Genomic DNA, 26,448 nt, shown 5'->3' with positions numbered 1-26,448 from the left:
TATTTTTCACACACCTGCAGACAGGGCTGATAGGTGTGACAGAAAGTACCATAATATCTGGAGTAAGTGAACAAACAAGTTAAGCACAGAAGGAAAGTACAGCAGGGATACTTCCTTATAGCTACACATCTCATCATCACATCGTGTCATTTGATTTGAGGAAGTGAAAATAATAGATAGTAAACTGTGGAGAGTACATGTGACACTCCAAGTCACAATGGTGGAGTCCCCAAACGTGGGTCCGGTTTGTCCCCGCTGCCTACACAGCTGTATAAAATGGGCCACGCGAGGCAGAGGTGGCAGACTTGACAAGGTGACCTGCTCCTCCAAGGCTCTCAGGCTAAAAAAAAACAACACTCAAATCCTCCGCTATGGCCGCTCGACTCACTCTGTCTGCACTTGTTCTGGTCATAGCCGCCATCAGTCTAAGTCAAGGTAAGTTCACTACGCTTATAGGCTTTTATTGCTTGTAAAATAGGGGGGGAAACGTGGAAAAGATGAACTTCTTATTAGATTTGTGCATTTTTTTAATTTGAAAGATAGAAGTTAAATCTATAGTCCATCTCAATTATTGGCATGTTTTGGAGGGGGGGGGGGGGGGGGGGGGGGGGGACACTGTTCAAAATGAGTAAAAAAGTGTATCTATCAACGCAGCGGAAAGAAAAAGAGCACAATAGCCATACACTATCGAACATTTATAGCCAGTAGATTGCAAATACAAGTACATTTCACAGGGATGTGATGCTCATTGTTACTTCTGTTATTCTTCTGACAGTAATATTGGCACACGTGGTGGGAACGTGGTTGGCAACATTGACACTTGAAATTAATCCTTTTGTTTGTTTGTTTCATTTGCAGCTATGCGTAGCTCTGGCCCAAGCAAATGCTGCTTTAATTTCAACACTAAACCTGTTCCTGAGAAAAGAGTGATGGGGTATACCTTGACTAATCAGCAGTGCCCCAAGGCCGCAGTGCTGTAAGTATCATGTCATCTCAGCTCTGCAAAAAACACAACGCATTTTACTTATTAGAGATTTAACTTTGTCTAATGCTGTTATTCTATGTCCAGGCTGAAGATGAAGTCCGGTCGTGAGCTGTGTGTAAATCCCTCCGCAAATTGGGTTCAGCAGCTCATCCAACGCCTTGACACCAAATCTGCAGTCGGGGCAAACATCAGTGCTTGAATAATATACTGCCCTGCCTATTTACCACAACACCACAACGTCCAGACATGCTAACGACAACACACATGCAAACAACGGAAAAATGAGTCTAATGTGCTATCATCATTATTATTATTCAATGTTTTATTTTGGATTGAGGGCCTCATGTGATCATTTTATACTATTTTTTAAAATATATTTATATATTATGTATGTCAAGAAGAACTACAAAAGATGACTGAACACTGTGAAAATATTGTATCTGTTTATGTAATGTCTCTTTTGTCCACGCTGTGTCGCCAAAAGAGCGCATGAACTCTCATCTCATGAAGAGTTTTGAAGTTGTAATTTATTTAGTTTATCTTCTGCTGTGCCACTGCCTTAAAACTTTTTCCCATGTGAAACAACGCACTTGTTCTTCATGTTATACCTTTATTCAATAAAGTGTCTCAAGACCCCAACTCTGTGTGCTTCATTTTCAAAGCATCACTAGCAGTCCTACTTTTTGTGTGGGGTGCGCACTTTTATTTTGTTAAAATTAATCAAACGCGCAGTGCAGCTGTTACTAATTAAGTATGCATGGAGATGTGAGTGAGTTACCAAATGTGTTGTCACTGCACAGCACTCGTTAAACCTTCCGGTCTTCTGTGAATAATAAGCTTCCAGTGTTGAACTTCTCTGTTGAGTTTGCATACCTTCGATAATTAAAACTGTCAGTGTCTTGCAGCATTCATGTGGTCAATGGTCACGCCACTCGGTGTTGTTTTTTTTGGATGCGGTCAGTCGTCATCATCGCCTTTGGACAGTGGACTCAGACATGGCCCGTATCTGACCAATGAGGAAGCACTGACTTCCACCGAGCTGAAAAGAGGAAAAAAAAAAGTGCTCACAGAAATTCACAGAAGTGCCACAAATTCTTCGCGAGCAAATTAATGGAACAACAGCACACTATTTGTAGCATTGTTCCGCTTAACCTTATTCCGGAAGTGGACCGTGATGACCACCAGATCACACGTAAAGCAGAACTGGGCGCATCGATGTCTTAAACTCGTTGGTCAAGGCTGTCTAGCTGTAAGATTAAGCTCCATATTAGATTGGTTAAAATAAAGGTTTAAACAAATTGGTTTAAAACGCCTTTCTTCTGTCACCGTCTTATATCCACGACCTTTATTGTGAAAGTCCGCCACCGGAAGTCGCTCTGTTTAACTACCCCTGACTTGGATTTTTATTGAACGAATAGTCGTCGAAGCCCCTTTCTTCCCTGCTACATCTGGTAGTAGAATCAGTCAGCGGCCATATGTAATCTATGCCCATTCATTCTTGCCCCGGACACTTTCCGCATCGCTTTGTTCCCGTAGGACTAGGGTCTGGGGCCGCAGAGGAGAGAGGCGTCCCGCTGCGGTGGTCGTGATCGGGCCGTGTATCGGTGTATGTCTGAAGTGACTGAGCTGCTGCTGCTGCTTTGGGTGGTGGTGACAGAAGCAAAATGATCGAGCGACCAGAGACCGCGATTCCGAGCATCGCTGTAAGTTCATTTCTGTGCTGAACTAGAAACACATGACACAATGTTTTATCTGCAACAAGAAGGACGTCTGAGTAATAGTAGTAGCGCTCCTTTACGCGCTGTTTGGTTACTACGAGCTCGACGCTGGGGGGATAAGAGAAATCAGGATCTACTATAGTATGTTGTTCTGCATCGTGTTGTCAGTCCTTAAAAAATGCGTTGCAAATTTAATGGCATTTATGATGTTGTGATGTGTTACGAACAGCCTCTTCATTTGCCTGCTATTACGCTAAAATTGATCCCATGCACAGGGGCGTAACAAGGGTGGGCTATAGTGCCAAAAGAGGCCCAAGGATTAGGCTATAGCAGGACAGAGATAAAGAGTTCTTGCTCAGATTTTTCCATATTGAATGAATTGTAGTGCTCAAATCTCAAATGCTGTACATTTATTTAGACATCTAGTGGCCCATTGGTAATGCAGTAGAGTTATTGCACAGGGTTGTGTTGCAATAGGTGACTGAGGATTTCAAAAGATGTTACTAAGAATGCTGACAAGATAATGACATGCTGAAAAGTTGGTCAGCAATTTGAGGTTGGAGGTAAGTAGACTTGCAAAGCATGCATCCAGCAGGAGATCTCCACTTCTCTGCTGCCTTTCGCCACAGGATAAATTCCAAAAATGACACAAACTTAATCCAGCACTGTGTTGCATAAAGCTGTGGGATTTCTTGGATGTTTTATGACAGTTGCATAGTTCACCTTGAGTTACAACCTGACATCTGTATCAGAGGGAGGCAAAGGCGATACTGGAATTTCTTCCCCCCTGTGCCAACAAAAATTCCATTTAAAATCTTACGCACTTTCTGCACTGCCTTTGCTCTTTGTTATACAGAGACTGGTGGGATGCATGGAAAACATATGGTTGGAGTTTACTTTGGAATACAAAACTTCTTTTCTGTGCAGCTCAAAAGGCAATTGTAGTGTATCAATCTAAAATGCAGTATATCACAACTCAGTACGAAGTAGTTATCCACCAGGCATAAATTAAAATGATTTTTACCACACATAAGAGTCCAATTACAATCTCCACGATGCAAAACATACCAAGATCCCAAGAGATCGTTTAACATTACTGACATTTTTTGGGAAGTTACGACCTCAATTAAACTCTCCGCATCTGCACTAATCGAGACGTTTTCGTGTCATAAACGACTAATAGCAGTTCTCTTGTCTCTGGAAAGTCCCTGGGCAGAAACTGGAGCCAAAATGGTTCCTTCAGCAGAACAATGAAAAGATTGCTCCAGGCAGACGATGCATAGTGTGCTGATGATGCTGCTGTAGTACTCTTTGGGACTGTTGAAACTTGAAACTGAGTAGTAGCCTTCAACTGCTTTGCATTGGTTTATTTACATAACACAATATGATGTCTGTTCAAGGACTTGGAATATTCAGTACATTGCTGTTTTTGCCACTGGAGAGCAATGCAACAGAGATTCTTTATTCCTGTCCTAATCCAACGAAAAAAGAAAGCAAAATATATTGCGTTCAAATAGAATGCGTCACAACATTTGAGAAGTAAATTTAGATGAAGATTTAATGCAGGGACAGGCAATATCCGGCCCTGGGGCAATTTCCGGCCAACCAGTATATAATCACTGATTGATTTTGAGAGATATGATCACTTCGTTAATACTGGTGGGGGGGAAACAAATGCCTGCCTACCCCTGATCCATGGTATACTTTATTGTCCTAATAGGGAATTCATCCTCTGTTTTCGACTTGTCCCCCGGTGCTGCTAGGGTAGTGGTAGGCAACATCAGGCCTGGGAACAAAATCTAGACCATAGAACATCTGGCCCCCCAAAAGATCAAGTACCTGTTTAGATATTGAACATAGGGTCAGTTCTATAAAGATTTTTTTTTTGAAAACTGGCATTTGTTGAAAGTGGTGCTTTACTTAGGACCGTGATTGGGAAGATCGGTCTTTTGCTTGCCTCTACGCCAGGACCACCTGCCGTGAGCAGTGATTAACAATAGTACAGCATTCAGGGACCCTCTTTAGGCCAGGTTCATGTTAGGAGTACCTAGCTGGTTGGAGGATTAGCTTACAGCCTGCTATAACTTGTCAATTCAATGTTTTACGTCTTCCTTTTGCACCGTAGAACTGGTTAAGATATTCCAGATTTAGAATAGTCTATAAATATTTGAATCGCAACATACTCCGGGGGTCATTTACCAAGCGTTTCCTCATATGCAAAACATGAAGCTCGGGCAAAAGTGGATCAGCAGCAGACTCATTTGTGCAGTTTTTACTTGTGCGGCTTTCTCTAATTTACATATCAGATACGGGGCCCTAACACAGGAATACATGCAATTTCTAATGATGATTTTATTGAATTAGATACAACACTAATCGCTACATGCAATTTTCCAGCTTACACTTTCTATTAAGCACCTATCTTCTTTATAAATGACCCTTTCTGTGCATAATATTTAACAGCCATATGAACGTTACAGGGTTTGCAATATTAACCCATCAGCCTCCGCATGTCTTTGGATAATGTTGAAGCCCGTAACACACAAAACACAGCATCCATTGTCATGTATCTGCCTGTGATGTAGTGTAATAATGAAGTCGGATGGAGCTCTCGTTGGCATCACACCAAGTGGGTGGACATGCACATGCCCTCACAGACGCACTAGAGGAGTTGTGGGTGTAGAACGCAGAGCACTAAAAATACTAGAGCTCTTGCACAAAAACGGACAAAACCGCCACAAAATGTACAAATCAGTTGTTCATTAAAAATAGGGTATTGCTGTGTGAGGGGAGGCCTCTAGATCAGCTGCTGAATACACACACGAGGGGTGGACTTAATAAGGATGATGTCAGTGAACCAGGCATCCGCTATCTCCACTGTGCGGCTGGGGGAGGGTCACATGACCGCCATGGCGTGAGTCCTCATCCCCCAACAGATACAATGTGAGAATACGAGAGTATTTCTATCCAGAACTGATAGGACCATTGTTGATTGAAAACTATAGTGAAATTTTTTTAAAAGAATATTGTAAAATGAACTGCTTACGTAATAGAAGCAGTGTAGAAATAGAAGTAATGGAACATGTAACAGTTTAATTCGAAGAGTGTGTTATACATAAGACCCAATAGACACAGGTTATGATGTTATCTACAATTGTCGTTAATAATCATGTACTTAATGTCTGTTACGGCTCAGTCCTTAACTGAAGAATCCTGGCCCTTTTAGGCTCAATTCCAGCTCTTGCGGATCAGAATGTGCTAATATATTATTTTTTTGTAAGTCGTGAGTGACTATTATAGTATATTTCATCATTATCCGCAACATTCTCAGATTTGCTCCAACTTAGGTACAGCTATTTCTCTAGGGTTTATTAGTTATTTTTCCCCCCACTTTTTGTGACTGCCTGAGCCAGTGTTCCATGGACCAAACTTCCTGTGTGTGACCTGATTGCGAGAGAGCCTGTTATTTCTGCCTCTGTCACCTCTTTAAAACAGACTCTTTCCCTTCTTCTTTCAACTGCACTCCACTTCAAAGTGCTCTGTTGCTGCAGCACACAGAAATGCTAATTGCAGGTCTTTTTTTTAAAAAGCACAAATGTCACACGTACTGAGCCTTTTTGCTGATGTTTCCAGGGCTTGAAATGTATCTTCATTGCTGCTTCTGCATGGAGTCATAATAAGTCATGTTATGATCCAACTCTGGAACAAGTAATACATGTATTGGCACACAGGAAGGATAACTTCTCTTTAGGTGATGTTTTTAGTTCTAGGGAAATGTTATGTGCCTGTTCTGTTCATTCACAATGTTATTCTTAAACATATCTGACAAATAAACACTAACTAACTGAAGCAAATACTGATGTTCATCTGACAAACATCCATATTTGGTTGCTGGAGGTTGTTTGCAAAGTCAAAGTCAATGTTGTAGTGTGGATAGCTGTCTAACGGCTGTGTTTTCTTTTACAGCAGAGGAACTTGGAGGGCTACGTGGGCTTCGCTAACCTCCCCAACCAGGTGTACCGGAAGTCAGTGAAGAGGGGGTTTGAGTTCACGCTAATGGTTGTAGGTGAGTGTCCAAACATGTGACCCTGAGCGCTGAGGACATGAGGGAGAGCGTGTCTGTGAGCATGCTTTGGTTTAAAGGCACACCTGCAGCTACATCTGCACCACTTGAACCACTCCACCAGGGCTGTTTTCCTTCTCTGCTGTGTGTGTGAGTCGTCAGAGCAGGTTCAAAGCATGTGTGGCATCCAGCAATCCAGCACACTTGGCTGCTCACGATGACGAGCTGACATGTTAAACAGCACCTGTGTGCAACATCTGTAGAAGAGGACTACAGGGTACACGCAGCAAAGGGGAGTACAGACAGCTACCTGAGTCATCTCCAAAAGCAGGCCCTTACATTTTTATTACCGTAAGTTAATATAGTCTATTGTCCTGCCTTTCAATAATATAGGAATAGTTGATAGCCTCTAATCTGTAACTCAGATCTTGAGCCAATCATATACTGTTTTTTGAGAGAACTGTAGAAGTAGAGACCGTCAAAGAATGTGCTGACAGTACATCCTTGAAGAGTAGCTTTGTGAATTCTTTTGTTTTCTGTGGCTTGGGATCAAAACCATGTTTTTTGTCAAAACACTGTTTTATTTTGCTGCACGGTGATCGTTTGTCTGAATGAAAGAGGTGAGAGAGGGAAGTGGACAGAGAGCAGGCAGGAAGGATGGTTTGGCAGCGCTATAAACATGTGCACTAAAGTTCAACTACAGCTACAGTGACTTATCGAAGTGCACTGTGAATGAGTGGGTTGTTATATAAGGGAGAAATATAGATTCACACTGCGGTGCATAATGATTTCGCTGTCATCAATGTGAAGCTTTTCCATTTGCCAATATTTTTTTTATGAATTATTCTTTTCCTTTATAATGTACATTTACGTACTACACAGAAAACTTTGAGAATTTTTTGTGAACAAGTGTAGAAATTGCTGCACTGTTGAGTTTAAACCGCCAAAAAAAGGCTATCAGCAGTTCTCTGTTAAGCCTTCTCAAATATGGAGCTCAGAGCCTTTTCCTGGTTTTCTTGGCTGCTGTCCCTGCATAGTCCTGCTAAAATGAACTGTGTGGTGCGTGTGCCCAGAGTTTTATTAGAGTCATCTGTCACAATAACCTGAAAATTAAGTGACAGCATATGCACTTAACTATTGTCATTGTATTGTTTTTCGCAGAGTGTGTTTTTCAGCTGTTATATTGTCAGTCATACACATTGGTATACATCTTGCAGAGTAATCCATGAAGTTCCTCTGAGCTGTGCACCCTCTGCTGGCGTTTTGTATAACTGCATTTTCAAACATCACATATTAAAGTTAAGGGCAAAACATCAAGGCTAATATATCCACGAGTAGTTTAACAAAGCAGATGCAGGAGATGTAGATATTTTAATGTTGGAAATAACATTTTGAGAGGGGCCCAAATCTGTTGAAGTGCACTTTTTAAAACAGTCAGATGGTGGAACCTGAGATGGCTGGACCGGTGCCTGCAGGTATAACCCAATCAAATCCCAGACAAGTAAAAAAAGACAGGATGTCCTGCCTGGAAACCGAGCCTGTAAAACATCAGGGACGTGTTGCTCAGAAAGGAGCAGCCCGATACAGCCCCTAGCATTAAGAGTAGTATCAAAGTGTGTGTGGATACTTGCATGGCATCTTCTCCTGATATGAGACTGAGAGATAAAGGATGAAGAATGAGCTCTCATATTCTTTGCCAGACATCGGTGATTAGCACTTTCTAATAGAATCCAGCTGCACTTAACTGCACTCGCTCTGTCTTCATAAAACTGTTACTGAGGAGAAGAAGAAGCGCTGATGGTGCACTAAATAAAGATTGGCTCCACCACATAATGCAACAAACAGTGAACAGCTTAAAGTTTACAAGAAGAAAGTTGTGAAAGTGGTGCTTTTGGAATAACTTTTTATGGTGGTCAAATCTTCTCTTCTCTTCAGACAGCTTTTGCCTTTTGAAACTGGTTTGCGATACAGGTTGTGTGCGATTACTCCATGTTGGTATTTCCGGAAAACGCTGTGTAGCTCTGATGGTACGAGAAGCCCTGTGATACTTCAGTTGTGTGTGTGTGTATGTTGTTTTCACTTGGCTCTCTATCATCCCCTTTCTCATCCCGCTCTCTGTCAAAAGGGAAAAGGCTGCTTCCGCTTTCTTTGTCCAGCTGGCAGAGCGAATGGGAGCTCCTGGAAAGACACTCTACAGAGTCCAGATCCCAGGCTGCAGCATCAGATACACAAAAAGGAGAGCGGAGCGAGGCCTCACGCTGATTCGGATATATAACAGTCCTCTTTACAAACAATACAAAAGACTGGCCCCCTAAGGACTGTTTGATTTTGACCCAAGATGTACTGTCATAATTTTAATTCACTTATAATCCACTTGTTTAACGGGTTGACGGACACATAATGAATTTTATTATGGCCATCTTGCAAACTGTTGATTGAACTGTCAGTAACATGGAGTTTCATATAGAATCACGGTCAATGTCCAGTTTGACTTGGAAGTTCCCTTTTAAAATTAGACTTCCTTCTAAAAGTGCACTGCAAATGAGATTATACTGCATCAAGTAATATCTCATTATGTGTCATACAAAGGCTGCCCAGACCCTGATAAGTCCATGTGATAGGCTTAAGACCCACCACATTACCCACTGACCTCACAGAGTGTGGTCTCAGAGGCTTAGGGGCAGATGCACACGTACATAGCGAGCCTCCGTACTAAGCAGCAGGACTACATTTATGATTTCATGTCGGACACCAGACCTCAAGCTTTTCTCTCTATTACATCACAACATTATTACGTTATTGCTTCAGGAGATGCTTATTTACCAGTCTGTGTTTCAGCTGGTTGTTGTTGCAATATTTGGTGCGTCATAATAACCTGGGCAAGTGTGTGCTCGTTTCTTTTTTTGAGGGAATGAGAGTCTGTGTTTTGGACCGTAAATGTGGCCCGGAATAAATTATAGCGTTGAGAAATCCCTCATTTGAATACAACTTGAACTTGATGTTGCAGTCGTGTAAAATTTCAGGTTCAAGTGGTGCTATCTATGCATCTTATGGGCAGTACAGTCAGCTGTCCTCCCCCTCACAGAGAGACGGTGGCCTGTAGGCCCAGCACTCAGCAGGACAGGCCCGAGTGGATGGGGTGGTCCCATGAGCATGTCAGTGCTTGCTGCATCACACCGCTCCAGGCCAGTCTCTCCTCTGCCTGCTCCCTTCTTCTCCTGCTCCACTCACAGTCCCCTCACACTCTATTTTGAGACGCACATGGCGGCTCTGACCCGGCACGTGCTGATTTTGGCGGATTTAGGTCTGACCCCAACACTGTCTTTAATTTTCAAACCAAGCGGAAGTAGGTTGTGTCCCTTTGAGGCTCCGGTAGGGAGTCTATGCAGATGCTGCCCAGACACCAAAAAGCTATGTTGATGACATTTCTATTATGGTGTCGCTACTGATGTTATAATAACAACTGAAGAACTGAACTGAAGAAAAATATTTTGTATCTTGCAATGATTAAAGGTTCTACTTTAGGATGATCCTGGAGTCAAAGCAATGTTGTTAAGAGTAAAGACTTTCTCTAATGAGTCACGAAAAACATCAGAGTTTGAAGAAAATACCTCAAACTTGCTGAGTTACCAGATATAGCGAATTAGAATTGGGATCATCTTGACCACACATGGTTTGAGGTGCGATATGTGGACTGGGCTGTGCAGCTCGCTGTCTCTGCAGATCTTTATCTGAGCTAAAACAATGACCTTTGACCTGCCTGGCCCCAGTCTGGCTTAACAATAGGCAGAGAGCATTTCCAACAGACTAACCCTTAACAAACACAACTTCTCTCACACTGCCATATCAGTTGTCTGTCTGGCGCTGTGGTTGCCCAGATGTTTCACCTCACGCACTGTGGTGGAGCTGGTCGACTGTGTGGGTGTGTGTTGGGATAGTGGTCGTCCCATTAGGATGTGAGGGGCAGCTGCAGCCCCGGGGCAGGACAAGTCATAGGGGTGAGGAATTTCAAGAATCTCATGGGAATCCCTCTGTGTCCACTGATACTTGTTTTCTGTCCCTCCACTGCAGTGCAATTTAAAGCAGCTCTGTCAACGTACGCTTAAAGTGATAGTCTGTAAGTTTAAATGTTTTCCAAATTTTATGGATGCAAATTTGAAGTAACAAGTAATATTATATTATGTATTCATATTTTTTCTAAAGTCCTTCCCTTTGCTGATTTCAGCAATGAATCAGAATCCCCGGGATACCACTTTGACCAATGAGACAAGCTGTTCCTGTGAACCGGCCTGTCGGGTCTAATCTGGAGGGGAGGGAGGGAGCTTGATTGTGTACTTTTGAAAATTCTGTTCCTGCTCTCCTCATACACTGTACGTTTGTGTAACATCACACACAATAATCAGCTACTTCCAGGTCCAAACTGTTGAGAGTTCCATTGACAAACACAGCAAAAAACACAACTTTATCTCAATCTCCTACTCAAATAACAACAGATAAAAGGCCAAAAACGCCCAATTAGAATAATACAGCTTACCATATTTTTTTTAAATTTAAAATAAACCTTAATGACATGGAAAAAGGATTTGATAATTAATGCCAGAAAAGCATTACTTAAGAAACTCCAGAATAAATGTTAGATTTCCTTGCGATCAGATGTTTAAAAAGAGCCTTGTAGTCAACTCTACAACAGGTTTAAATCAGCCAAAACCCATTATAGTGAATAGGGCCAAAGTTCCATTGGAACCAGAAGTAGAGTGATGACATCATCACTTCACAAGCGTGTTGCAAACTAGGAAGGGCTTTCTGGTTAAAGAGAGGAGGAGTTTGATTGTTTATTTTAAAATTTCCCTCTGTCTCTCCTCACTTTGCAAACTTACAGACTATCACTTTAAAGGTCCTGCGCCTGGTTCTTTTATTTACAAACCATGAAAGCAGAGTGAGTCAATTCAATCGTGGATTGTGTCCAAACTCATTTCTAGCTTGCGTAATTCATTCCTAAATTCCAACTTCCTCACAGGGATGAGTTTTAAACTTACTTGCAGTGTCACTTTTCAGGATTAGTACTATTGGCCTGGCCGATATATTGGGCCAATATTGGGGTATTTTTCAATATTGGCCAATCTAATGCTGATAAAAGCTGATATCTCTGGAACTGAAAGTGACAGAGACTTCCAGTGTTTTGCATTGGAACGCTTTTAAATGAGGGAAAAAAAAGGTTTTGGAGCTTAGCGCAGATGTGCTGAGGCATCTGAGCTGAAGAGCCATCTATCCATCACACAGAACTTTATGTCATGTGTTTAGAGCCGGCACGGAGCTTGCACTGGCCATGTTGAGTCAATAGTTAATTAAAAGTCAACCGGGGGGGCTAATTGGGATGGGCCTACCCTCAGGGTGTTCAGACTACTGCAGTGATCTATCAAACTGGCAGACTTTGCCATCAAATATGTGGGAAAATGTATTCTTTGGGTGTGTAAATGACTGTACACTGTAACTGTTCACTATATGGAGAAGATATATGGAGCTGTCAGTATGTTGGTGAAGCAAATATGGCATTGATATTTCCAGCCAGGATGAGTGGTTACATGTGTAGTACAGAGAGTGTGTGAGAACTCAGTTGCTGTGTTTGTTGCTCACATAACACAGTTTGTTCGACTTGTTTGATCAGCAGGATGTCAACAAAGTCATCCTCAATTAAGTTGTCTTCTCCCAACTAGAAAATAACCCATGAGCGCAAATTATTCTGACCTTCCTTGGGATCTTTTGAAAGTTTTACACTCTACCCTCCAGCTGTGGAGCAAGGTGTGACATACAGGTCAATGTCTGTCAGGATGATTTCTGACTGTTTTGGATGTTGTATGGTCAAAACAGGTGTTTGATGCTGCAAAGACAAAAGCTGTGCAACTGTTGAAATAATATGTAGATCAGAATTTAATCTTGCAACATATGAAAATGGTTTGGTTAACACGTGGGGGCTAATTCTATGATCCAACATAAATGAATCTCCAGTAAGTCCAGCTCTGTCGTCTCAGCCTGTTTATTCTAGACTTAAAGGCTGACAGCAGTGACACTTTTCTGACAACTAATCTCCATGTAACAAACTGGACTGAGTAAACTGTGTGAGAACTTTGAGAAGGACAGTCTTATGGCTTTGTGCCCCTTAAGGTCATTGTGTGTCCAGTCTTAACCCAATAAACAGTCCATTAGAGCAGCAGTGGTCGGGGTGCTGGCGGCCATATGTCACCATGACAAATATACCTGCGCAATCTCCATACACACACACAGGGGTCTGGGGGGAAAAGGTCAAGATGGGCATCACCTAAAGGTTAACTGGGACTTATTAAAGTGTGACTTCAGAGATGAATTTAATTTTTTCTGATAAACTACTCGCTTGCGATTAGGTTTGAGATTTGTTTTTAAATTGAAATTTAGTCTTTAATGCATATTAAACTAGTTCAGAAGCATTAACATTTGAGACAAGAAATCATGAGCTGCTAAGAATCTCCTCAGAACGTGTTGCAGACTTCACAACTACAGTGTTAAAGCAGTACTAAGCAATGTTGTTTTTGTCCTTGTTTACGCTGCAACAAAAATTCCTTCATTCCGTGTTGTCTGCTAATCTGTTGCTGGTTGACTACAGCACTCCATCGAGGGAATTCCCATACGCAAGTTAAATACAAATTTGCACAGTTTGTAACCTTACAATATACTCTGTGTTTCCAATGCCTTCTCGGGTCACCCTCAACAAGACTGAGTAATGTGAGGTCCAACCAGGATAGACAACCCTCCAGCAACCTCCAAGTTTTTCCACACAAACCACATGCTAAACAATTAATCACTGTAGCCTTGTGTGTGTGCGTATGTTTAAAGAGGCCGGGCACATTTGTCAAGTCAACATTAACTCTGTGTGTGTATTTGTCCGCACCAAACAGCAGCAGGAGATGAAGAGAAAGGAAAGTTGGCTCGTTGAATTAAGAAACCGGAAGATTTATCAGTGGAGTAGAGGGGCGAGAGAATGCAAAGGAACAGCGGGGCTCGGGCGACGGGCATGTTTTATTCCAGGCAATGAAAGCCAGTGACCTCTTAACTCACTCCTTATGAATGCAGTTTCTTTTGTGCGCTCGGGGCTGTGTGTACTCGTGCACAGTGGAGCCATTGTGCTGAGGTGAATGTAAGTGTGCCAGTTGTAGTGGAGAGAGGGCCCGGCGTGGCATGTGGTCAGCTGTTTTTTTTATTTTTACGGGGACTGGTCCAAAGCAAACATTAAGTAACCTGCTGTGTTCTTCTTTTTCTCAGGTGAATCCGGTCTGGGGAAATCCACACTCATCAACTCCTTATTCCTGACTGATCTTTACTCCAAGGACTACCCAGGGCCATCACAGCGCATCAAGAAGACTGTGCAGGTGAGGTTATGCGTCATATTTTCTGGCAGCATGTGATCTGCCTCAATTTCACCATCGCAATCGTCTTTCTCACACAAACTTTCTTCATTTTTTAGTCGGTATGTAAATCTATTCTGCGGCCCCTTTAGTCTTGGCTTCTTGCCAGGTAAAACATCATTTTTTATGCCTTCTGCTACCAAAGCATTCACCATTTTCCCCCGACATATAAATCACTCATTCTTGAAAAACATCCCTTTATCTCTATTCTCTACTTCGCAGATGTGCTACAATAATTTACACTTTCCATTAATCAGACAAAACATACACAAAATCTTCTCAGTACTTTCTCCACGGCATATGGACCGCCTTCTTTGTGTTATGGGCTCATGGAAGGATGAGGTTCATATATAGAGATAGGTTTTTTTTTGTTATTTGTAGTTTAATTGTTCTCCCTCATCAACCTAGAACTTTCACTGTTGGATTGCCCTCCAGGTAGGTAATCCTGACCAAGATCTGGAAAAGGATCCTGGGTGATGCGCTGCTGCGTTCGTCTAATGTTTGCAACTGGTTGAAAAATGAGCCTTATGGAACAATAAACACAATATTTATTATGAAATGCCAGCTGCGTGATTCTTATTCAGTTGAGCATGACGTCATTTGTCAGTGTTTATACCACAGGTTTCTTCTCCTACACATTGCAGAATGTCAAGTTTGCCTTCATTAGAGCAACAGTCAAGCACTTCAAAGAAACTCTTTTTACACATGACCTTTTGTTAAGTACATACACTAAGCCCCAGTCCATCTTCAATATGTCTGGTGTCTTTCATTTAAACCAGAATGTTGTGCTTGGTTTCATTATGTATAGTATTATTGTTCAAACTTGAAAGACCTTTTACATTTTTGCAGCTGCATAGTGATATGTAATTAGTTTTCCAGAAAAATGTCTGGTTGATTGTTTGAAAGATTGATATGGGTGATGACTAATGGTAAATATTCTGCCACTGAGTAAAGAAGAGGATTGAAGTGTGTTGGAGAGTGGGATGCCGCAGCAGAGCCAGAGTGGTTTTGTCCTTTTATGGTCATGATAATGATCAGAAGCTGTGGAGCGCAGAGAGACATTTTAGAGAAGAGCTCAAGTAAAAGAGGATGGAGAGTGTGAAAGAGTGGAGGAGGACTGGCGCAGACTGAAAGAGGGATGGGTCTGACCGACTGGGGCACTGAGTATGAGGGACCACGCAATGTGTCCTGGGCCGAGGGGTCAGCAGCGGGGCAAGAATGTTCCCATGAAACCAAACGCCACCAAAACTCATTTGTTAAATCTCTACTGTATCATTTATGAGCAAAGCACGTCTACATATCTGCTGTTTCAAGCTTGAACAGAAGTTGGTGGTGTGTAAAAGTTTGTTCCAAAAGGTTGTTCCAAAAGAAATGAAACAACAGAGTTGTGCTTAAACTGCAGTCTTTCAGCTTTAATTTGAGGCTATTTACATCCAAATTGGATGAACGGTGTAAGAATTACAACAGTTTGTGCCTCCCTCTTTAAAAGGGACTAAAAGTAATGGGACAAAGTAACAATTTTAAATCAAACCTTTTTCCTTTTTAATATTTGGTTGCAAATCCTATGCAGTCAATTACAGCCTGAAGTCTAGAAGTCATAGACGTCACTAGATGCTGGGTTTCATCCCTGGTGATGCTCTGCCAGGCCTCTACTGCAAATGTCTTCAGTTCCTGCTTGAAAACTGGAACTGAAGACCAAACTGAAAATGACCCAAGTCATTGAATAACATTTCACTTCTTTGCCTTAAAAAGCTCTTTGGTGGCTTTGGCAGTATGGTTCGGGTCATTGTCCATCTGCACTGTGAAGGCATCTATATGAAGATGAGCACATAATATTGCCCCAAACACTTCAGAATTCATCCTGCTGCTTTTGTCAACAGTCACATCATCAGTAAATACAAGGGAACCCGTTTCATTGGCCCATACAAGCCCATGCCATGATGCTGCACCACCATGTTTCACTGATGAGGTGATGTGTTTTGAATCATGAGCAGTTCCTCTCTTTCTCCATACTTTTCTCATCCCATCATTTTGGTGCAAGTTGATCTTTGTCTCATCTGTTCTAGGACATCCAGAACTGTAAAGGCTATTTTGGATGTTTTTTGGCAAACTCTAATCAGCCTCCGGTTTTTGAGGATCACCAGTGGTTTACACCTTGTGGTTAATCATCTGTATTCTTTCTGGTGAAGTCTTTTCTTGATTGTTGACACACATACACATACCTTCTCGAGAGTGTTTTTGATCTATTGATGTGAAGGGGTTTTCTTCACCAGGGAAGGAATTATTCGGTCATCCACCACATTTGCCATCCGTGGTCTTCTGGGTCTTTTGTTGTTTTTCAGCTCACCGGTGTGTTCTTTCTTTTTTATAATGTTCCAAACTGTTGATTTAGCCACGCCTAATATGCTTGCAATCTCTCTAATGGGTTTGTTTAGATTGGTCTTGCTTCATTGATAGTGATAGCTCTTTGGATCTCATATTGAGAATTAACCATAACAGTATCCAAAATTCAAATATCACACTTGAAATGAACTCTGGACGTCTCACCTGTTCCTTATAAATGTGATAATGAGGGAAGAGAAGACACCGGACCATAGAACCGCTGAGCAGCCACTTGTCCCATTACTTTTAGTCCCTTAAAAGGTGGGAGGCACACATACAAACACTTGTAATTCCTACACTGTCCATCTGATTTGGATTTTAATAGCCTCAAATTAAAGCTGAAAGTCTGCAGTGTCAGTACATCTTTGCTATTTCATTTGAAATCGATTGTGGTGATTTATAGAGCCAAAAAGATGAGAATTGAGTTGATGCCCAAATATTTATGGACATGACGGTATTTAGTAGCTGGGTATAGGGGGCCACCATAGTCTCCGTTATTACTACGCCGTATGTGTGCCTCACTTTCTTGACATGTCATATTGAGCCAGGAGCTCCACTTTACCCTTGCCTCCGTTGCTGACGCTGCTCCTCGTGTGAACCCCACAGTCACAGCGTGGCACATGTAGCAGTTACTGTGTGAATGAGCCCTGGCCTCTGTGGTCTGAGCATAAGTATTTATACTCCAGAACAATCTTGTGTGTTTTGTCGCGCTCCCACATTCCCCGGCTCCTATTTCCCTTAAATAACGGCGTTGAGGCTATGGACATTTTTGAGGTTTTTCCCCAGTTGAATTTGTCCACAGATAGCACTCATAAAAGGGACATTTGGTTTAGGGGTGATTGATGTGTCACGCAAAAGCACTTACAGCAATAACAGTCAGTCCAGCCAAGGGTCAAGTTGATCGAAAATATACTGGACCCCATGCAGCGTGTGATGGATGGGTGCGTTGTGGCTGAAGGGTGTTTGTGCAAGAGAAGAGTTAGCAGTTTGCGCTAAAGGGGAATCCTAAAATAACTCCACAGTCTTGTGAAAGTATGCAGCGGAGCGAGGGAATGGTGGGAAAGCTGCAGGGAATCATGTGAGCCTTTGCGGGAAGAGATGGAATTTTGGGGGTCACCACTTTTAGACAAATTGTAGTCATATTTTCAGAAGCCTTAATTTTACTGAATCAGCTTCTCTTAAAACCACATGTTTATGTACAGATTTGTTTGTTGTATTTGATATACTTTATTTCTTTGTCCGTTCTCAGGTGGAGCAGTCCAAAGTGCTGATCAAAGAGGGCGGTGTTCAGCTGACCCTCACCATAGTGGACACTCCGGGGTTCGGAGATGCCGTGGACAACAGTAACTGGTCAGTGCTTTGGTGGAATCGGTCGTTTCCTCCTCTTCACTCTGTGTAAACTCACTATCTCTTCTCCACAGCTGGCAGCCCGTCATAAACTACATTGACAGTAAGTGTGAGGACTTCCTCAATGCAGAATCCAGGGTCAACCGCAGGTCGATGCCCGACAACAGAGTCCACTGCTGCCTGTACTTCATCGCACCTTCAGGACACGGGTATGTCTGCAGAAGGAGTCCCCAGAGTAAACATTAGAACATCTCAAAACGTTTTTAGTTTTTTCTGGTCTGTTATGGTCAGCCTGTGTAGCCACTTGACTAACCGTGCTCCATTTTCTTTACGGTGTGCGATTACAAAGTACTACTTTCACTGAATGTAATTTGAATGTGGGAGTGAAAGGCGAAGTAGATGTGAGTAAACTCAACTGATCATAAAAAGGTGGCGTGCCTCCTTAACTGTTCAATTCATTCAGCACGAGTTGGGACAGTTTAAGATTACTTCCAAATCTGGTAGCGTGACAAAACAAATCTTATTTTCAAGAATATACCTGACAAGATCAAGCAGTGTGTCCTTTAAGACCCATGTTTTGTGCCATGTAACAACATTAAAATGTATATTTCCAAATATGTATTTTTTATGTTTTTAAAACTCAGGAAAAAGTCTGTCATCATCTCATTTTGTGTGTGCAGAGCTAAAAAGAGCATCCCTCCTTTTAGCTTCAAATTGTATGGCATGGTTCAGAGCTGTCCCCCGATTTTATTTTTCTCAGTCTGCTCATGTCTGAGGCAGAGATGAAGAAGCTGCCAGCTTCTTTTTTGGTGACCCACAAAGTTATATAAGCAGTTCCGCTCATGCTCTGTAGGCTCCCGATCTCCATCACTGAACCAGCCAATCAGCGCAGCGCGTGAGGCAGGCCTCTTGTATTAGACAGACACTGTGTGACGCATCACTCCAGCCATCTTTGTTTGTCCAGTCATTAAGGCTGCACAGTCAATCTTGATCCATCCATCAAAAACGCAATTTGTGGTTGTTATTGCAAATGCTGCAATTACTGTGCATTATAATGTCAACCACAAACCACAAAATATTTTGTTTCCATGGGGTTTTATGCCGAAAGTCAGCTAGCTCTGTTGTTTAGCCAGTTCAGAAATTATTCTTATATTTATTTAAAGGGTAGTTTAACGGCCCTCTTGCAAGTATTAATGTTCCTGGATAAAGAGAGCAACAGGAAAGGCATCCAGCATCAAAGTTGCTCCATATTAATATCCTAACTTTGCATGCTCATTTTTTTTCTGTGGTGATGGAGATGTTTGTAAAGACAACAAGTCCCTTCTCTTTTGTCTTTGGCTGAAAGCTATATAGCAGAGCACATAAACATGGTGTAATATCGCCCTCTGCTGGTGAGTAGAGGAGGATTTAAAAATAAAGTAGGCCACAGATTCATTTTCTGTAATCATAATATTTAGTTTAGCAGTCTGTTTTCTATAGACCACAAGTTTTTTCTGAAGTCTATCGATCTAGCTGTATAATTTATGCTTATAAGGTGCGCTTGAAATTTAAAGTCTCTGTTTCATCAGACTGAAGCCACTGGACATTGAGTTCATGAAGAGGCTTCACGACAAAGTCAACGTCATTCCGCTCATCGCCAAAGCCGACACTCTGACCCCCGAAGAGTGCCAGCTGTTCAAAAAACAGGTAGACGTTTTCACCTTTGTGTACTAATTAAATTGAATAATCGTTTGACTTTATATGTTTCTTCTGCTTTTTTCAGATAATGAAAGAGATACAAGAGCACAAAATCAAGATTTATGAATTTCCAGATACAGAAGATGATGAGGACAACAAGCTCATCCGTAAAATCAAGGTAATAGAGCCAGTAAGACATACATGCAGATTGCTCGGTTTGTGAAATGTTTATTTGGCTCAGTCGCAGCTTGGATTTGACCAAAAGTTTTGTTTGTCCATCCCAGGAGAAGATGCCATTGGCAGTAGTGGGCAGTAATGTGGTGATTGAAGTGAACGGGAAGAAAGTCAGAGGCCGCCAGTACCCATGGGGCGTGGCTGAAGGTATGTTCCTCTAGTTTCACCGTGAGGACTACAAAAGCGTGTATTGCTGTAATTTACAATCTTCACAGCCTATAACATAATCTATTGCTAAGCTGTGTATGCCAGTCTAAACAAATGACACTGTGACAGCTAATTCAGCTGCATGTCAGAGCCGAGCACGCTGTTTGTTTGAGCAGGGTCAAACGAGACAGGACAATTGATTAAACTGGTGTTTTTTTGTGAGTACAATGCTATTCAGATAAAATCCGGTGCTAAATGTAAGTTCTTACTGACACAAAATACGTTTCCAAAAGGTTTGACATTATGAGTCGGTGAAGATGTTTTCTCTTTGCTCTTATTTGCTTGTTGCATGGCCCTTTCTCTTTACCCTCACACACACACAGACAGACAGACACCCATACACCTTGTTAATGCTGTGGTAGGGATTCTGGAAAATGGTCTTTCTTTGATTGTTAAATTATGGTGCCCAAAATATCAAAGTTTGTTGTTTGTGTGCGATAATAGCAGTGTGGTTTCCAGTGGTACATTTTACGTTCTAGTGTGGATAAAGACTAAATTTGGATTTACAGTATATATTTTATGTAATATATCGTTTTAGTGCTTTGTTGTCCTGTGGTTGACCTGTGATCAGTCTGTCAACTATGTATTGTTTTCTTTTCTCTCTTTTCCTTTTATCTTTGTCTATTCCTCTCCATGTCTGACAGAGGGCATTTTTGGTAAACACAACCATCTTTTTTTTTTAATTTGAACCTCATTCGGCCCCAGTCTCCTCCCTCTTCCCTGGTCACCGCCACTTTTCTTTTGCTGCATTGCCTTATCTTTAGGCTGATGGTCAAACCAACATACATCAGACTTGGGGATTAACATTTGGCAAAATGGATTCAAAAAGTGATATAGGCCCTGGTAAACATTGATTAATCATTTGTTCTAGAGGGTTGCCATGGTAATTATTTTATTACCTGTAGTTCAGGGCCCAGGCTGTAACAGACAGTGTAAAGACTTAGCCAGTGGGTTTGTCCCAGGTCTGATGCTGAACTAGTCCTGGACTAAAGTAGAGGCTGTTTATTGCTCAGGCTTCTTTAGAACCCTCCTCTCTAATGCTGGGGTCACTTCTTTGCTCCTCAGGTGAGACCCTCTGCTGCATCACATGACCAGTGACTTGGTTTGTGTGATGCTGTTGGGGTTTTTTGACCTGGGTATCAAAGATAAGGATCCGCTCCCTAACGCACTGCTTTTAGCTTCATCAGGCAGTAGTTTTTCGAAGGGCATGTATAATCTTGTGAATACCATCAAGCAAGCTTTAACCATAGGTTTTAGTCATAACAATTTGGTTTATGATTTAGCCAGCACATGTTTCATGCTCATGCATGTGCTCTCTGCTCATAAAGACAGCTCTGTGCACCTGATGGGCGATGGCATGCTGCACTCATGGATTGAGAAACTTTTGCACCCAAAGTGCATCAGGTGTTTTCTGCCATATTGAGATTTAAGTCCCACTTCTTTTTCATGCAACTTGAACCTCCTGAACTTGTCCCTCAGACCTGTGCCTGGTGGTTATCCATAGATCCTCTAATAACTCCACCCCTTTAATTCTGTAGTCATGTGACACATGCAGCTTATACTGGGCCAAATCTGGGCTGAATGTGGGTCTGAAGTTAGACCCAGTTGCTCAAGGCCCAGATTTCGCCCCCTTGTGGGCACAGACAGTAACTGAAACCCCGTACCCCTCCCCTTCGTCAGAGCTCCCTCCTCTAGAAGAGACAGCAGGTCAGTGGTTGGCCTGGAAGCCCCAGGGGCGGGACAGCATAAGTTTCATCAATGGTAAGGTGCCAATGAGTTTCTGCCTGTGGTGTCGGCCAATGACGAGCCGCAGACTGATGAAGACTGACGAAGAGGATATGATCCACATCATCAACACAATCTACCTCAATCTACCATGCTTTTCCAGAATCCCTCCTGCCCCTCTAACACTCCTTCTGTTTGACACCTACCAAAATGTGGGTTCATAATACTTAACGAATTACTATTTTGATAAATGTGCTGTTTGCATAATGCTAACACAAATATACCACATTTAAATCCTTTCCCTTCCCTATGATATATAGTCCCAATGTTTGTGTAACATAACTTTCATGCCTCAAACAATGTGTGTAAAACATATAGTTTTAAACCTGATACCCTGCATTTTTTAAAGATAATTAATAAATCTAATCATGTAATGTCAACTAAATAGTTATCTATGCACAGTTGGTTCCTTCTCTTTATCCTTATTGTGTTGTGTGTTTCAGTGGAAAATGGAGAACATTGTGACTTCACAGTGCTGCGCAACATGCTGATCAGGTTAGTCCACAGATACCCTTCAGTATGCAGCCAATGCATCTGCTTTGGTGGCAATTCAACACCTTTTTCTTGTTTCTAAAGGACCCACATGCAGAATTTGAAGGACGTCACCAACAATGTCCACTATGAGAACTATCGCAGTAAGAAGCTTGCTGCAGTTACCTGTAATGGAGTGGACAATAGCAAGGGGAAGGGACAGCTAACCAAGTAAGTTACCGAGAAGTCACCATATGACACTATATTCAGCTTGAGTTGCATTGCAACATCGCTGACCCATCTCTCTTCGTCACTGTAGAAGCCCTCTGGCCCAGATGGAGGAGGAGCGCCGGGAGCATGTGATGAAGATGAAAAAGATGGAGGCCGAGATGGAACAGGTCTTTGAGATGAAGGTCAAGGAGAAAAAGCAGAAACTGAAGGACTCTGAAGCTGAGGTAGATACGTGAAAAAACATCAGGTCAAAGCATCATTGTGTGAAGCGTAGGAGTAAAACGCGTGTCTCTGGTCACACAGCTGGAGCGGCGCCATGAGCAGATGAAGAGGAATCTGGAGGCGCAGTACAAAGAGCTGGAGGAGAAGAGACGAGTGTTTGAAGAGGAGAAGATCAACTGGGAAGCACAGCAGAAGATCCTTGAGCAGCAGAAACTAGACGCCTCCAAGTCAGTATCTCAGTGGCTTCAACACATGTTCACGTGCATGTACTCCTGTCGTGTGTAGTGTGCTGACAATCATCTCGAAAGTAAAACACCTGCATTTTGAATCGGAAACCAAGTGAACATTTGGAATTTCTTAAATTTCTGCCTAAATTGGTCATAAAAGGTCGTCTGATCTTTATTTAAATTACAGGACTGGGTAAACCGTGTCTGCTTAAACTAATACCACCTAAAACAGACCTGGGCAAAGTACGGCCCGCGGGCCACATCCGGCCCGCGAGATGATTCAGTCCGGCCCATAACTTGTAGGACATAAAATCATAAGCATGTCAAAAAAAAAAGTAAGTCTCTAGCTCATTCCTGTGCGGAGTTATGATTTTTTTTTTTATTACCAGAATGCTCACTCCAGCCACTAGGGGGCAGAGTAAATAAGATTAAAAGTAAAGAATTCCACAGGTGTCCAGCAAAGGGCACTGGCATAATAAGATATAAGGATATAAACAACACATTGTAGACAAGTGGGAAATGGACAGTCTGCCCCTGGGCAGCTGTGGCTACAATAGTAGCTTACTACCACGTAGTGCGGAGTGAATGAATATTGACTACAATGTAGCAGAGACTTGTGACACAGGCTTGTAAAGTGTAAGCCGTTTTAATGAGGCTACAGTCCTGCCAGACTCATCATTATAGATTTATTGAAAAAAAGTCCTCAATGTATTTTCCCAATCAAAACATTTTATTTTTATTTTGGAGCTTTTGTTTATGGACCCCGGCGATACACTCCCGATATATTATACTTATATCCCGATATAAGTTTGAGTTATTGTTGGTGCGGCCCTCCGACTCAATTCAGGCTCCTCATGTGGCCCCTTATGAAAATGAACTGCCCACCCCTGACCTAAAATATGACATGTTATTATATTTTTATTGACCATAGCATGTAAACATTCACAGGACAGGACATGTGCCAGTGTATGTCTTTAGCTGACACTCGAGGGTTGTCTTTTACCATTTGTAGACAATAGAATTGTCTAATTTTCTCTGGGATGATCCTTATCCAGGAGGTTCACTTGCTTTTTCTTCCCTGTCCTGTGAATGTTTATGGCCAATTAAAATATGATAACATGTAATTGTTTGGGTGGTATTGGTTCAAGAAGACATTCTTTACTCATTCTTGTGATTTAAAGTTCAGACTACATTTTATGACATTTTATTTCCAAAGTGTTCACATACTTTTTCCTCCCACTTCACAGACCTTTGGGGGCACACACTGAAATATCATCATCAAAGTATTTTAGCAGCCGACAGTGGTACATTTAGAGTTTTCCTCCTGACCAGAAGGAGCAGGATTAAATCTCTTTTGAGGTATCTGCTTCATCAGATTCCTCACTTCACCATTACTGCCCACTCAAGTTTCACTGGGAAAGCCACTGGCCATCAGACTCACCATGTGATTGGTTTCAGGCGACCCGTTGTGAAAAACGGAACCGCATGAAAGAAAAAGTTGGCTTTAAAAGTGTCCACAGTTGGGATTGACTGACTTCTGTTTTTTCTTACAGGACGATGGAAAAGAACAAGAAGAAGGGGAAGATCTTCTAAACCTGCTCCTTTTTGTTTTCACAAACTCATTTGTTCTCGACCTCCTCAAAGTTCACCTCTTCTGTGGCCGTCTGAAAACAGTGACACTGGCACTTGTTCTAACATTCCTCCTGTCTTAGACTGGACGCCATACGCTGTTACTGTAAGACTTTACTTTCATGGGGAACGTTTTGTGATTTTCCTCTGTTTTTATGACAAAGAGGACCGAGCCTCTGAACTATATTTGGATACACATGGCAGTGACTGTCCATAGCTATTACGCCACATTCACAATATTAATAACAATCTCACATGGTCCCCTTTTTTGAATTGTTCTTATCTTTAAGAAGAGTGGAAAAGTATGTTGGTAAAGCAGGAGTGTTTGGAGCTGCAGCGATAGGAACATCGAGGGAATTCCTGGTAGTGCCTAAATTAACCTATATTTAGGCCCAGGTGGATTACACTGTCCATTGATATATTTTCAGGGTAAGAAATAACTTGTATCGGCATACAAAACCAATACTGGACCTTGAAGAGTATTTTTGCACCAAAAATATATTGGTAGGCAAATAGTCTTATTCATGAGAGAGTTTGTTTGCGGAGGTGTTTGTTGGGACGGGGACTTTTTCTTCTTTCCACGTTTCCACTCAGGAAAATGCCACAGCGTACTGCAGTCATTGCCGTGTGTTCCCTCTTGAACAGATGGAATTATGCAAACCAGGGTTGTCCAAAAGGCATTTTCAGTAACAGTGTTCATATTGTGATGGGAGTCAGAGATGTTGTCCCAGCCAGTACCTAAACCACTCCCTGGATTTCCCCCTCACTACGAGTTATAATGCTCTATTTTAATTCCCAATTTCAAACTCCTTTCCATTGTATTTGTGGTATTGAATATTTTCTACCAATAACCTTTGTTTGTGTCACGGCAAAAAACCTGCAAAACAGAAGATCGACTGAGACCATGGCAGTGTGGCATTTTGTGGCTTTCAAAAAAAAGTGCTAATTGTTAATTGAAACTTGCTAGCATGTGGCCAAACTGTTACACACTACAGCTATATTTTTTGTAGTTTGTTTTGCTAGATGTTTTATATGACCAAAAGGGATCCAGATAACTTAAGTAAAGAGAGAAGTCAATCACAAAAAGTGACTTTTAAATAATACTTTTGTAAATCCTATGGGAAGGCTTTTATGGGTGCATAAATCCAGGTCTATTCAGAAAGCAGCACATCTTCATACCTTTAAGAAAGCGTCTGCCACATGTTTTATTTTCATATGATAATAATGATATACAGAATATAGTTGGCTCCCTTGTAGTTTTCTAAAAATCACCTTGTATGTGTTATTTTGGGCAAGATTTAAGTGGGTCGTGGTGCATAAGCTAAACTAAAACCTCCAGCCTTGAGTATTGCTTTGATTCGGCTGTAAGGCAAACTTCAGTTCATTGCAATACACCAAAATGGCTTTTGACCACCATGCCATACGCTTGAAATGAATTGAAAAATGTCACTTGGAAGCATGAACTACCTGTATGGGCTGGTTTACTTGTACATTTGCTATAATGGGCACAGAGGCCTTTCATTTAAACGATCATTTTAATCCTTTGTACAATCCTTTATACCAGGTAGAAGAAAAATTATCCTTATTGTTGCCATTGGACGCACATACTCAGGACCAATCCGTTAGAGCTTCCCTAAAGATGGACAGAAATATGGCTTAGTCAAAGTCTTGTGGACCACTCCTTTCCAAGTACCGTTTATTAACATGATTAAGTGGATTTTATTTTGTAATATCCTTTTTTTTTGTACATGTACACTGCTTTTCTTCATTGTTTTATGTTAATCTGTCTTAAACTGTACATTATTAATATTAAAGTTGACAAGGTTATGCTTTA

At 41.7% G+C, this 26,448-nt stretch overlaps 1 protein-coding gene and 1 long non-coding RNA gene across 2 annotated transcripts; both read left to right on the top strand.

Annotated features, from left to right (window-relative positions):
• Nucleotides 1–221: 221 nt before the first annotated feature.
• Nucleotides 222–1,537, top strand: LOC306971756. The gene is made up of 3 exons (XR_013793472.1): nucleotides 222–435; nucleotides 859–976; nucleotides 1,070–1,537. It is a non-coding gene; the product is annotated as an uncharacterized lncRNA (long non-coding RNA).
• Nucleotides 1,538–2,373: 836 nt separating this feature from the next.
• On the top strand, nucleotides 2,374–26,448 carry LOC306971236 (septin-7-like). The gene is made up of 13 exons (XM_079567433.1): nucleotides 2,374–2,688; nucleotides 6,670–6,769; nucleotides 14,060–14,166; nucleotides 17,834–17,934; nucleotides 18,006–18,140; nucleotides 19,500–19,617; nucleotides 19,694–19,786; nucleotides 19,893–19,989; nucleotides 22,278–22,329; nucleotides 22,411–22,536; nucleotides 22,625–22,760; nucleotides 22,840–22,985; nucleotides 24,539–26,448. Exons 1-13 carry the CDS (start codon nucleotides 2,650–2,652, stop codon nucleotides 24,576–24,578), a joined length of 1,290 nt encoding a protein of 429 aa, XP_079423559.1. The 5' UTR covers nucleotides 2,374–2,649; the 3' UTR covers nucleotides 24,579–26,448.

This window comes from Gobius niger, assembly GCF_951799975.1.
Source record: "Gobius niger genome assembly, chromosome: 12".
In the NCBI taxonomy this organism is placed as follows: Eukaryota; Metazoa; Chordata; class Actinopteri; order Gobiiformes; family Gobiidae; genus Gobius; species Gobius niger.
Note: the sequence above shows the minus strand (reverse complement) of the source record. Positions and strands in the feature narration are given on the sequence as shown.

Coding starts and splice junctions, on each gene's coding strand:
- LOC306971236 (XM_079567433.1), top strand. CDS start 2,650: ATGATCGAGCGACCAGAGACCGCGATTCCGAGCATCGCT. Junction 19,618..19,693: donor GCCAGCTGTTCAAAAAACAG/GTAGACGTTTTC, acceptor TGCTTTTTTCAG/ATAATGAAAGAGATACAAGA. Junction 22,986..24,538: donor CAGAAACTAGACGCCTCCAA/GTCAGTATCTCA, acceptor TTTTTCTTACAG/GACGATGGAAAAGAACAAGA.